This window comes from Carassius auratus, unplaced genomic scaffold (assembly GCF_003368295.1).
Source record: "Carassius auratus strain Wakin unplaced genomic scaffold, ASM336829v1 scaf_tig00018592, whole genome shotgun sequence".
NCBI classification, from domain to species: Eukaryota; Metazoa; Chordata; class Actinopteri; order Cypriniformes; family Cyprinidae; genus Carassius; species Carassius auratus.
The window spans coordinates 23,677-38,236 of NW_020524900.1; the positions used below are offsets into that span (position 1 = coordinate 23,677).

Here is a 14,560-nt window from a genome sequence, read left to right on the forward strand (position 1 = left end):
CGCAGCTGCATATTTGGTGTTCTTGTCTCACAGCTGATGCTATATGGCATGCCGATTATCTGATTCACTGTTGTATTCATGCCAGGGTCAATAACCAGGTTGTCAATCGATGAGTCATCTTCTGCCCCCACTCTCGCAGACTCTAGGGGTATTTTCCTTTTTGAAAGAAAGAAAGAAAGTTGTTTACAGTTATCATTCAAATGATCCCAGCATTTGGCAAGAGAATTTGCATTTCTGTTTTCCAAATATTTATTCAAACTATGATTGCATAGTAGTAGTGGCACCATTATGAAGGAAGAATAATGTAAAGTAGCTATATAGTGTGTGTGTGTGTGTGTGTGTGTGTGTGTGTGTGTGTGGGTGTCTGGGTGAAGAAGGAGAGGTTGCAAAGAAATTACCTTGATATTCTTTATAGATGCACACACACTCTGTTTCTCTGGAATAATGTACCTCTGTTGCCCACAAGCAATTTCTGAAATTTAAAAAGAGGTTATGGCATGTCACACCTTATTTACTTCATAGGAAAAGAGACAAAAAAACAAAACAAAAAAACAATAGACTAAATTGCCCATAGAGAAAAATAAATAAATAAATAAATAAAACACTTATTTTAAGGTGAAAAATAAAATAAAAACATGTGAGATTGAATGGAGAGGTGATGCATGGCTGAGCAATCACATACACAATGGCATACCAGTGTGCCAGTGGCTCTCTTGTGATTTATTTAAAAGCACTTACAGCTGCTGTGCCACAATACTGACAAAAGGCAAACTCTGTAAAGAATATATAGAAAGAACATGGTAAAATTCACCTCAACCATGCTTAAAAGCCAGTAACAAGTGGCTAAAACACCCTGATTTTAAATAATACAAGTGCAGATTAAATATTAGACACTCAAAGCATGTGATTAGATTTACTGGAAATTTTCACTTTGTATGCATGAACGTAGTATTCAGTTCAAAATTAAGTGAACATGCGTTGCTAACCGTAAAGTCCAAAGAGAATGGACACAAGCTCCTTCTCTTGCTCCTGCAAGAAATTGTGGGCAATGCTACATGACATCTGGAACAACACAGAAGTGTTTACACACTGACTAATTAAAGACAAGACACAGGTGTTGTTGAAGGACAGGAAATAACCATGGCAATTTGTAATTGCATCATAGCAAACTGCTTTTGTTTCTGCAGTATGTATATTGTATGTTCATTTTCTTTGTGTAAAATATTGATGAAAAAAAATGATAAGAAAAAGTATCATGATGCATAAGACTTTTTATTGTTTGTACATCTCTCAATCATCAGTGTATTGCATTACATTATATAATGATTTACATTACAAGCTATCAAAATGTATATATACATACATACTGTTACATATATATATATATATATATATATATATATATATATATATATATATATATATATATATATATATATATATATATATATATATATATATATATATATATATATATATATGTGTGTGTGTGTGTGTGTATATGTGACTCTACAATTTTCATAGTCATGAAAATAAAGAAAACTCTTTGAATGAGAAGGTGTGTCCAAACTTTTGGTCTGTACTGTGTATATATATACGGTATATATATATATGTGTGTGTGTGTATGTGTGTGTGTTAATTAATTACAGGGTGCTGTGATTGATCGAATGAATCACAAATTAAGTTGGATTGGATTGGATAAATAAGTAACCTCAAAAGATAATTTTAAAGCTATTATTGTGTTAAATGTTTAGGCTACAATGGAACATCTCAGGATGTTTGTTCATTTAATGTCACTAATGACCAAAACAGCTTAGTTACCAACAATATTCAAAAGAACTTCTTTTATGTTGTGCAAAAGAAAGCAAGTCATTCAGGTTTGAAACAACATGAGGGTGAGTAAAAGATGACAGAATTGTTTTAATCTTTTATACATTTTGGGTGAACAATCCCTTAAATGTATATGTTTATATATTTATTAATGAAAAGATACTCTGAAGAAGAAACTAAAATTAAGTCATGGGTTTAGTTGATTTTATAGCCTTTACTGAAATAAGAGAGGCAATGGGGGATAAGATTACGTATATCATGAATCAGGTTCAAAGTTTCTTACTGGTGTAACTAGCATCACATACTGTATCAGTGCTCACTGACTACTCTATGCAATGCCTCCAGCTGTTTTAATGCTTTAAGTAGCACTGGTGACATTGCTGGTTACACTGCATTGCCTCAACAGGAGACTGTATTAAGGACAGGATCGGCTGAAGAACTTCATGCCTTCCAGCTGTGACTCTCTAATGTGACTGTGTTGTACAAATGCTGATGAAACTCTGAGCTGGCCACCTGGGATATCCAGCTAGATTCTGCTGAGGACAGAGATTCGAAAATTAGCCACCATCTCACCGGGTACCACTCAGTAGAAGCACATTCAGCAAACATTGTGTGCACAATGCTGCATTGTTTCTGAGTTATTAATAAATAAATAAAAACTGTTGAACTAGCAGTTGCAGGAGAGGGTTGATGGATAACAAGGGTGCTTGATAAATCAGACACATCTCTTTCCTCTGAAATGCCCTAAACTGGGGGCAAAACACATTTAGTTGCTTTTCTCCTACTTGCTTTTCTGTGTGCATTGTCCTCGAGCTCCCAAACACCATTACTATAGCGATCCACCGTGAACGTGATTAATGAAGTGTCAGTCAAGAAAAGTGTCAGGTCGCTACAAGCATAAAAGCCATGTTCCCTGGTGGGAAAATCTGCCTTCTGCCTCCTCAGCATGTTATTTAACATAACCCCTCATCATAAAGCCTGGATCAACAGTTGTCTAGTTAAAGATAATTACTGCATCTGCTTTCAATCTTCAAGCATATTAATAGTGTCAGAGATTAAAAAATCAACATGTTTGACACTTTTATTCTTAACATTGATGATGTGTGATAAATGCCCGCAGAACATTACTAATTAATGGGAAAAAAATGTTAGCAATTCTGAAATAAAATCTAGCCATCATAAGAGAGTTGTGGGTGGTAGCCTACACTGCTGCCATCGTTATGGTGTTCTCTTGGGTTTGAATCTGGATGCTATGTGGTTACTAGGGTGTTTTGTATATATGTCTAGAACTGAAAGGGAATTTATAGGGTATTCCGAGGAATTATTATTATTACATCTTTTTTTTTTATTATTATTATTAATTGTTACACTCTTAAATATAAAGGTGCTTAAAGTTAGGTTGCAAGGATGCTCCAGGTGATTGCTTATCTATTTGTATCTCTTAAAAAAGGAATATAATAATAAACATGACTGTTGAGTACAGTGTTCAGGGTTGCACTTTATTTTACAGTACGTGTACTGTACTTATAGTGTACATACAGTGTATTTATCTAAGAAAGTTCTGGTAATACAAGGTAACTACATGGGGTAGGGTTAGGTTTAGGGGTAGGTTCAGGGTTAGTACCTAGTTATTACATAGCTATTGTAATTACTATAATAAGTATATAGTATTTACATGAGGAACAGGACTGTAAAATAAAGTGCTACCGTGTTCAGTCTTCAGGTGATCAGGTTGTGTGACAGCTGTTGTAGGTTAACTATCTAACACAGCTTGCTTTAATGAGAAACCTGCACATGTGAAAGCAGATGGATAAACATTAAATAGACAGGATGGGAACACAGGATGAATCAAGCAGTGCATTTCACAAATACCATCAGAAGAAAATAGATAAATTGCACTTGTGTGGAAAAGATATTAGTCAGTCCTTTTCATTAGTTACAAAAAGACTAATTACATATCATTCAAATGTATTTATTTTTTATTTATTTATTTATTTATTTTTAGATGCAAAGCCAAATGGTCATTTCGGGCCACTTCACTGCTATGAGCAAGTACCTTATGTTCATGGAGTCTAAAAGTAAATTATTGAGCTCATGTAAAGTAGAACCATTGTTATTTCAGAAGTGAAACAGCCTTGGTGCATTTATGTCATTGCATGTTATTTATTTTTTCTATTATTTGCCATGCTTTCTAGGAAAATGAACAAATCATTATAATAAAACATGGTATAGGCCTTTGATTATAGAGAAAGGATTGCTTTTGAAATGATGTCTGCCAAAAGCTTGCATCAAAATTCATTCACTAGTAATTGTCGGGCACGTTGTTGTTTACTTTGCAGGTAAGTGATTTGTCTAAATTGCACTACTAAATGTAAAATGAATCAAAGAAAGATTAGGGCACAGTTCCAAAGTAACTATTTCCATCTGAAAGCCTTTCAAACTCATTTAAACATAATTCAACTTGTGTACTCTTGAGTGCAATTCACTGTTTGCATTCAACAAGCAGTAATTGTTAAATCACAGGAGCATTGTGTCTGACACTCTGCACAAATATGAAAACTCATGTGATGTGAGGTACATTTTTTTTTTCCAATTTAGAAAAGTGTTGTTATTTTTTATTACTCCACTGCAGGTTGAAGCTGCTGTTCTTGTAATTTCCTGCCATTTTGGCCCATGCGGTTCACCAAGCTTTCCTGTGGGCTTGAAATCAACTTTTATATGGGTCCTCCTGCCTTCCATTTACAGAAGAAGTTCAACCACCTACAGAAATTCCATAGATTACCTCCTTGCAACGAAAATGGAAAAAGCTGAATCTGGTGTAAAAAAAAAAAAAAAAAAAGGTCTCCCAGGACTGATTCACTTTTTATTATGACCTCACATAATCACATGCAAAAACATACTAATGTTATTTCATCTTTGTCAAAAATAAATATATTATGTATTATGTAATCATTGAGTATTATGTGTCATTGACAACACATTATGAAACATGAGCATTTCAGTCTGTGAGGCATTGCATTATTTGGTTATGCAGTGCTATTAACGAACAGACAGCCATTATCCTGTAGTAGAGAGGATTTTGAAAGTATCCATCACCACATTACGGAAGCAGGTTCACACAGTCAGTGAGTCCTCATAGAGTCCTTAGAGAATCGAGGAGACATGTCTGATTGCTCCAAGTTAAACCCAGGAGAATCAAACCTGACAAGCTGTCTCCATGCTGGAGAGGTTTCTTGAAATCCTGAAGACACATTCTGAGCATTTCTTGATATGATGTTATTTCTGGCAATAAAAATATTAGGCCCAGGGTAACAATACATTGTTGCATCCTTCAGATAGAACAATGCAGAAGTTAGGCATATGATTGTTAGGCATATAATTGTATTTTTTTCTTTCATTGCTTGTATTATAAGAACATTCTAAATGTATTCTAACAGTCTTCATCGCGCAGTGAATGCTTTTGCACTGTCAAGACAAGTTTTTGATTGTTTTTTGCAAATTCGGTGACTAGATATGTCAGCTCTACTATCGTTCCTCAGTCCGCCACACATACAGCAAAGCATAATGTTGGGGAATGTCTTTCAATTAGAATCAAGGAAAAATCATACCTTTTTTGTTGGCCACCTTTTTTTATTTTTTAATATATATATATATATATATATATATATATATATATATATATCTGAACTTCAAAAGTTGCACTTAAACCATTTTGTGCAAAAACTCGCTTCAGCTTATGAGCAGCTTGTTACAGTACCGAGTTCTTGGCCAATCATGTATTGTGAATTATCATTTAAATAATTTAGAGAATTTTTACATTTCATTTGCAGGATGAGTTTTACATAATACACATATTATTCTAGAGGGTATGGTAAGACCTACTTTTATGGAGGACCTACCTACCTGTACTTTTAATTGTAATTTAATGTGCACCATATCAAGCTGAATCTGGTTTTTGTGATGGTTATAGCAGCTGATGGCACCCATTCACTGCAGAAGCATTGATGAGCAAGTGACATAATCCTCCTATTAATAGCAAATATTTACATAATTCATTCTGTAAATGCTTTATAGCAATAATTTTGACTAAACTATAATTGAAAACTCTATAACTGCAGTATACTTAAATTATTCTGTAAGCACTCTTATTACTTCATTTAAAGTAAATATGGTTTGTTTGTCTGAGCGTGGAAGTTAATCTAATATCAATTTCTTTGTGTGTAATCACTTATGTTCATCCTTCTCACTTTGGGAGGAAAAATGCTAAATTAATGAAAGTAAATGTAATAATGGTTAGCTTATGAATAGCCTTTTGAAACATCCCAAATTAATCTTTTATTGGGAAATTTGTTGGATTGCTGCAGTTTTTCCACCATTTTTGTCTATGTTTATTACAAAATTAATTTGCATTTCCTGCCAGGCAGTTTGAGAATCAGGAGTGATCTGGAAAGGATCAGTTTGAAGGCCATTATGAAGATAAACTACAGTGCTTGCCTATGTAAGCTCCTATACATTATAAATGGCCTGAGAGTGAGAAAATTTCCAGAAAATTTAAATTTTTGCAAAAATTATTGCTTTTAAACAGAAAATGAAAAGTTTAAGTTTCTCCAACGTGGGTGTTAAAACTTTTTTCATTGTATTTATGTAATCTGTTTAAGAGTACACACTATATTATTCTGTACATAATGATCTTCAGAATCGAAACACTACAGCCTCTGGCCTTCTTCAGATTACAACTCACATGGTGGACCAGTATATGGACAGGTCCAATTAAAAATGACATTACCACACAGGCTCAAGAGGGCTTGTTATATCATATCATCAGCCCACTGACAGGAGTGGCACATCTGCATACATTTTGGATGAGCTGTTGTGTTTCTCTGGAGATTAAAGTCTAGGTCTGGCAGAGGTGTATAAACTGAAGTCTTTTTCTTCCAGCTTGTGCAAGTGGTTGAGATCAGAATAATGCACATTTGTATACATGGACTAAAATAACTAAATCAGATTTTAGAACAATGACCCTCAGACTATGACACAAACATGCCAGGTCTCCATACATTCTGTCGTAAAAAAAAAAAAAAAATTCCCCTGTGTGTGATGCTGTGGTAACATGGTGAATAATTTCCTTTCATAAGAGCATGTCTCTTCTGACAACACAATTACTTGGTGTGTTCACACCACTGTTTTTCTATAAACTATCATTAAATAAAACGGAGCACTATCAGTGTTCAGCTTATCACTCATTTAAGCCTCACATATTTGGTTTACATAATAATTTTTAAATTGATTTATGCTTCAAGCTTCCTGACTGCACTTTACTTAATAACCTTATAGGTCAAAGAAGAATTATTCACAATGTCTTCCATATGTGATGTTTGCTTGCACAAGAGGCTTGACATTTCAAAATGATCCAACTCTTTTAAGTTACAGTATCCACACAAACTATTGTACATTTGAGAGCTCAGTAGGATAGTAATGGATTGTGGATAAACTGATATCCACTGTTGAACAAAGTTAGAAAATACAAAATTTAAAGTACAATACTTGACAAAATATACAAAATGAATATAGACTTGCATTATATCTTTGGTTAAACTTAACAGGAAGGTTAAAAGGGAGCAAAACTATTATAAATTTGTTCATACCGTTATTTAAAAGTTTTATATCTTTTAACAGCTTTTTATCTCTTTAAATTATATGAAAATCATGGAAGATGGTTCTTTGCAAAAAAAGTTATATATATATATATATATATATATATACATACATATACATTTTTTTTTTTTTTTAAAGACACCAGTAGTCCACACAAGGGTGACAAGAAACAGGATTACATGCATATAAGTACAAAAATTGGGCACACTTACAGATTTCAGTTCTTGATTCAGTTCCATTCTTATGTCAATTCAATGCATGTCAATTTGTCATAAGCAAAACATTAAGGATCCCGCTCAACTAAGGGAACCCTGTCAGATGGTCCATAATAATATTAAATTAATTTCTAATGAATTATATATTTATGTTTCCATTTTTTTAAGATATAAATATTTAATCAGTGGCATACATTAAAAAAAGATTGTTTTAATGTCAAATTTATTTAAACAAACATTACAGAAAACATCACTGACGAAAGGTTAAGTGAGGATATAACAAATATACTGCATATATTCAGCAACCCTTCTCTCTCTCTCTCTCTTTTCTAGTTGACTAAAGAGCTATGGACACTGAATGACGTTCCTGCATTAAATGCACTGATCTACAGTATGATAATGGGTAAATGTAACCTTGCGTGACATTGTTTAACTAGCTGTTTTATTGATGTATTTCCACGGCTTAAACACAGAGCGATTACACAAAACATAATCTATTTAAAATTGGAAACCATCTTTTGGCATGCATTCTGATGATCATTCATGGTAATTTTGTGTATATCTAGTAGTCAAGTAAAGAGGGAGAGAAGATAAGTTTGCACTCTGTGCTACGGACCACATTAAAGTGCGCCAGAATAACGTTTGTCGTTTAATTTTCAGAATAAAATAACACTTGAAAGCTGAGATCTTGTTTCATGTCAAAAGTAACAAGTGACAATGATTATGCCGATTATATGGATTATTGAATGGCAGGTGTAATGCAAATCTAATGTTTAGTAATGTTTCGTTTGCGCATCAACAGAAAACCAGAAGACCAAAAGATCAATCACATTTCATCAAAATGAAGACTAAAGTTCAGAAATGAGCCAACATAGGGCTACATTTTATTGCTATTTCAAAAAATTTCAAATATAAGTTTATACCAATAATTTGTGCTGAAAATAAAGAAACAAAGTCATGTACTTTACCGCTGCTTAAGTCCATCCTCGTCTCTTCACACCAACAACTGGTCTGTTGCTAGTGAACCTGAAATCAATGCAGCTGTGGGGTTTCTGCTCTCAACCTGTCATGATGTTGTGTTGGTGAAATGGAAAGTAACTCACCTTCAAGAACTGAAACGACACGGTCAGATTTTATATGCAGTTGAAATAAATTTTATTAAATTTTTATTTTTTCCCTGGAATGTAATAATAAGGATGATGGAAACCTCAGTAAATTTACCCCAACCCCCCCCCCCCCCCCCCACAACATTCAATAGTCCTTAATAAATATCAGTTATCCTGAGCGTTGCTTCCACGGTCTACACAAATGTCAGGAAGTCATGCTTTTGACTAAAATCTTGATGACATCATGGTTCTAAGCGAAGGAAACCAGTTTTCAAAAATGTAAAAAAAAAAAAAATTAAATTAAAACTTAAAATAATGCATTTAGCAGATGCTTTTATCCAAATCAACTAACAGTGCATCCAGGCTAACATTTTTTTACCCAACACGTTTAAGTTTAAGAACTGAATTAAGCAACCAGAAATTTGATCCATCAGCATTTCCATTGCTGTAAACAGTTTTTTTGTTATAGTGATGAGTGACGATATCTTGCCATGAACATATCAATCTGTCTGCACATGACATTGTGTCAAAAACAAACTATGTGTCACAGCTTGAACAGGAAGTGTCTGTTGTAGAGGTGCTGTTGCCACCCAAAGCAGTGTGTGCTGCAGGCGATGAACTGTCATTTTTGCTCTTTAACAAATTCCCTGTGTGCTATTACACCCAGTTTAGCTATCACCACGCCAATATCTACAGAGTTTCCTCGTCGTCCTCCAGACCGCTGCTTGACCTCGTGGGCAGGGACTCCTTTAACAGGATGTCATCGACCTGCTTTGCACTGTCCTCTGGCTCCTCAGGTATGGATGGGGGCAAGCTGTCAGCATCCGAATTCAGCACATAGCCTGGCAGTGTGGCATGGGCACTGATAGTTGGCCCCCCGCTGCTGCGGTAGACTCGGCTGGAGAAAAGCGTGGTGGAGCGGGTGCCAGGGCCCCCAGTAGCCAGCTGGGACTGACTGCTGGTGCTGTTGTTAAGACCCGTCAACACAGAACCGTAGCGGTAGCTCCCACACACCACCGGACCCTTCCAATCAAACGCTAGGTTCCACCGGGTCCATGTTTTCTTGATCTCAGTCTGGACCTGTGGATCAGAGTTAGATGCTAAAGAACACTGGATGTTGAAATGCACAGGAACTTTTTTATACAATCACTAAGGCAGATTTCTATATACTGTCAGTCATAAGACAATAACCTTAAAAAACTATAACAAGAGGTACCATAATACAATGTTTTGTTTTGTAAAAACAATGTACTGCAGCTATTGAATGCATTTTGAACCAAAGCACTCAAAAATAATCCACAGTTTAGCCCACACTAATTGCGGTCTTGTTCACTGCATTGAAAGTTTTGGGAAATGGATCCTAGTGATTGTAAAATTCTCCTAAACTCCAACACTACAGTCTACCCCGACAGTTAGGATGACGAACACTTAAAACTTCACAGTTTGTTCTGACTGGTCTTGATTAAAAACTAACATATTGTAGCAGAAATGAGTCAAATCAGACAAATCAAAGAGTCTATCAGAGCTGTGTGCATTGAAACATGAGCTGAATTCCTCAGGAAGTCATAAATCAGTTCTAGTGCCACAAGAACCAGGCAAGATAACCAACCAACCAACTTGTTCACACAACAGCTTTCAACATTAACACCAATAGAACAATTATTGACAATTTTAATTCGAAGAAGAGATTGTCAAATTTATTGTTCGTGATTGGAATGCAATGCTGGACATCACATGTAAACCCAGGAGATCAAGTTAAATACTTGCATTGACTTCCCCCACCCAGCCAGTGAAACCAGACTGAAATTCCTAAGGGGGAAGGGCTTTAAACCTTTGTCTTCACAGAAAAGTCCTTTGCCAGAGAATGGCAAAGAAACCCTTTTTATCCATTATATATGGACCAGAATGAACTCAAAAAAAAGACTTATGAATGAATCATTCCATTGCTTAACTCCATATTCATTTACGTGTAACCCACACATTTGACTATCATGTATAATCACTTATTGTGTATGTCTTTTGATAACTATAGGATACCTAGTCATGTCTAGTATTCAAATAATCGCATTTTCTTGCTTGATATTGTCCTGACAATCATTTATTTGTAAAATATATCATAATCATGTTATAGGAATCATGTCCAAAATTAGACCCTGTGAGGCAAGAACCACATGCTTGGTAAGATAAACAATGATTTATGATACCCCAGACCCCAGGACCATATCTGATTGGTCAAGGCAGCATTTGAGGGGTGGCCAACAAGGAAGTTTAAAAACTTTGGACACGATTAAATCTTGCTTTTAGTTCTAGTCTAGCTGCTGCTATTAGCCATGTCGGCTTTTAGTCTAGCATTGCTTGTGCTATCAGTCATGCGGGCTTTTAGTCTGCTTTTAGTTCCAGCCTTGCTCGTGCTATCAGTCATGCCTGCTCTTAGCTTGTAGCTTTGCTACCTAGCTTTAGCTTGTAGCATCTAGCCATGCGGTTAATCATCATTGTTCTTTGAGCGCGGTTCCAGCGTGCCTGCCTGCTGCTACTATGCCACGATGAGAAAGAAAACAACCTAGTCTCGTCAAACTTTATTTCTTTTCTTTTCCGTTTGAGAGTTTCGTGTTCTGAGTTAAGTTTTGTAACGTCCATTCAACTTCAACCAGCGAACACGACTCTGCACTTTCAGCCAACGCTCAACAACCACGGGCTTCCCAAGACGTCACTTCACTACTGAACTTCCAGCCAATCAGCGACACCGGGATACCCCTTTCAACTGGAGTCCCTTTCACAGCAAACGAAGGCAACGTATTCCCAGATATTTGTTGTGCTGGTGTATCTAATATAATTTTAACCCCATTGAGGAACTCAATGCGAGCGCTAATTACGTGATTGATGGTTGTTCATGTCTATGCAATTTAACGTATTGCTGTAAACTTGGGATTCCATATTTCCATTCTCTTAAACTCATCTTTCCCTAACTTTCGACCTTCCTGCAACTTGTGTGAATGTGTGTGTGCGTGCGTTTATGTGTTAGATTAGTTTATATGTCTTAGATTTATCTAATAAAGCCTTATTCATATTGAAAAGAGAAGTATCTTGTGTTTTGTGCTTACAAGTTAATGTCTTAAACTGCCGATCTTATTACTGTGCTAATTGATAGTGGTTTCACTATAGTTTGGATATTAGTATCCAGCGCAGATTTGATGTTAAACGGCTAGTTCACTGAATCGCAGGGCGTCTCCGTGAACAGCCGTGAAACAGTGATTCTGTTCAAATTCCCTTTAAAATCTTAAATGATTCCCTTTGAGCTAAATTGACCTGTTTCCCTTACAATATGTTGCAAAGCACTTTTACAATAGGTTTAAATTAACAGTATTATTACATCTATACAACATTCAATGTGATTTAATGGGTGGGGGATCTCCATTAACACCACCAGTTTCTAGCATCTGCCTGGCTGAAGCACTGGCAGCCGCTGTGTGCCAAAACGCCCACCACACACTGGCTACTGGTGGAGTGGAGACCAAGAGACGTAGCCAATCAGTTTAAATAAGCATGAGTAGGAGGTTATGATGGATGGAGACCAAAGAGCAAATTTGTCCAGCATGCCAGGGTTGTATTCCTACACATTTTATTTTTTTAAGGAACCCCCTGGGATTGCTAATGACATCAAAGAGTCAGGACCAGTTTAACATCTCATTGGAGTCGGCTGCTGGGTGAGTACTCCCTGCTGGCCTCACTAACATCCAACAGAAGCATAACTTTCTCAAGCAGGCTTCCAATCCACATACTAACAAAACACAACCCTGAGGTTTCCACCATAGGAAAGGTCTCCTCTTGGTCCTGGTCCAGTGGAATCTCTAATGGGGAGATTTGTGCAACCGCTGACTGGTTGTCACCGTCTACCTTTATTAGATTCTACAATCTGAGCATCCCTGCCCTGCAGGTGCGTGTTTTATCTCAAGTAGACCTCAGAACGTTTTCTGGTCTCCTTGTGGCTCAGGCTTATGGAGCCCTCGCTAAGTTCTTCATGTGCTTATAGCATGGCGCTACTGGATATGTATAGGCAGGGCCGTGCAGAGACCTTTGGAGGGGCAGGTGCTCAAAGTATAAAAGGGGCACATGGAACAAGGTTTTAAATGGCGCTGTTCAAAATATCAATACAGCAATATATTGTGATGCATTCCTTGGGGATTCACGTATCGATATGGATGGTTATGTATTGATACAGCAGCAAATGCTTTGAAGCAAAGAAACAATAGAGAAGACAATTTTAAGTTTAAAATAATAATAGCTCTGGGATTAGAAACTGAAATTGTCCCAACTTGATGGCTTTTTTCTTCTCTGTTTCAGCATGAATCTATTATTTTAACCATCACTACTACTCTTGCACCTAATCAATAAGTCCACCTTAAATATTGATACAAAACATAAAAAAAACTGATCCACTGGAATATAGTGATTAATATTATTATTACGGTTGTAGTTGTTATTGTCTAAAATTGAACACCTTTGCAATGTAAACAAATGACAGGCTACATTTGTTATTCATATCCTTCACACTGCACTTTGATGTCAGGTATATCATGCATTTTTTATTGACATTGATATTTTTACATTTATTTCCAGAGAGATATTATTGAGTTTACAGGCTAAAGTGGTCTTGCTGTTGTAAACACTGTTGCTATTGTAGAAAAAAAAAATTGCGTCACATTTAAAATATAATTATATAATTAATTCCTGAATTTTTATAATGATAATTCAGAGAATGAGAAAATCTGAATGAGCCTTACCAGTGTTGTGATAATTATTTTTAAGGCACTCAACGTGTAAAAAAATAAATAAGTACTGTAATATGATAAAAGTTTAGTCAAATAACATAAAAAAAGATCAGACCCCTCGATGCCTGTGAAACCTTTCTCCCTCAAACAGCACGCTAGTGTTACTACTACAGGCTACACACAGCAACTTATCTGCATGTTCTCACATCATATCGTTCTTGTAAAATAATAATAAGTAAATAAACATCAAAATCACTTCGCTGAGAATGAAACACCACTTACCAGCTGCCACGGTTCTGAAAATACAATTAAAAATGCGCGTGCGGCCTGAGGAATTTTCCCGGTCAGGTGAAAGGTCATCATATTGGTCATTTTATTTACGACTAAATTATTATTAATAAATTGTAATAATATTATGATTGGGCGTTGGCAGGCATTCACAAAAGGGTATGTTATTACAAAAAAAATTTGAGGAAATTTTGCTTTGACAAAAGGGCACTTTTGAGGCAAAGGAGCAGGTGATCAAGTGAACCGGTTCTTTCGGACAATTCGATCAAATAAACCATTTGAAAAAAAAAAAAAAACGGTTCACCGGTTCTTTTGCACTCGATGTAATGTCATTAGCGATGACTGCCCTTAATTCCATAGACAGTAAAAGAAATGGACACAGCGACCCCATTGGAACTCAATTGAGACAAGTGAAGCCCATTTTTAGCGTTTTTTAGCACTTCCGTTTCTGACACGCAGACTCAAACGAAGCTTGACGACGTCAGCAACCTGTCTGACAGATGTAAATCTTCTAGTAGCTGTGCGTGCAAACTGCCATCGTTAATCTTGCAGAGACGGCGAGCTTGAGCGGGGAGTTCTTTGTTGTGAGTGAGCAGGAGTAAGTATTCTGATTAATTATTTTGTATAGTATTTTAAAATGTAACGCCAGTAAGCCATATTAAGTTAATTGCCTGCGAGCTTCTCCTCCTGTCTGTA

At 36.0% G+C, this 14,560-nt stretch overlaps 1 protein-coding gene across 1 annotated transcript in view; it reads right to left on the reverse strand.

The window, feature by feature from the left end:
- Window positions 1-8,948: 8,948 nt before the first annotated feature.
- The window catches only part of LOC113076077 (parathyroid hormone 2 receptor-like), a 63,213-nt gene continuing 57,601 nt past the window's right edge, over window positions 8,949-14,560 (reverse strand). The window contains exon 13 of the mRNA XM_026248746.1: window positions 8,949-9,887. Within this exon, the coding sequence (XP_026104531.1) occupies window positions 9,498-9,887 (390 nt within the window). The 3' untranslated portion in view covers window positions 8,949-9,497. The remainder of the gene's footprint in view (window positions 9,888-14,560) is intronic.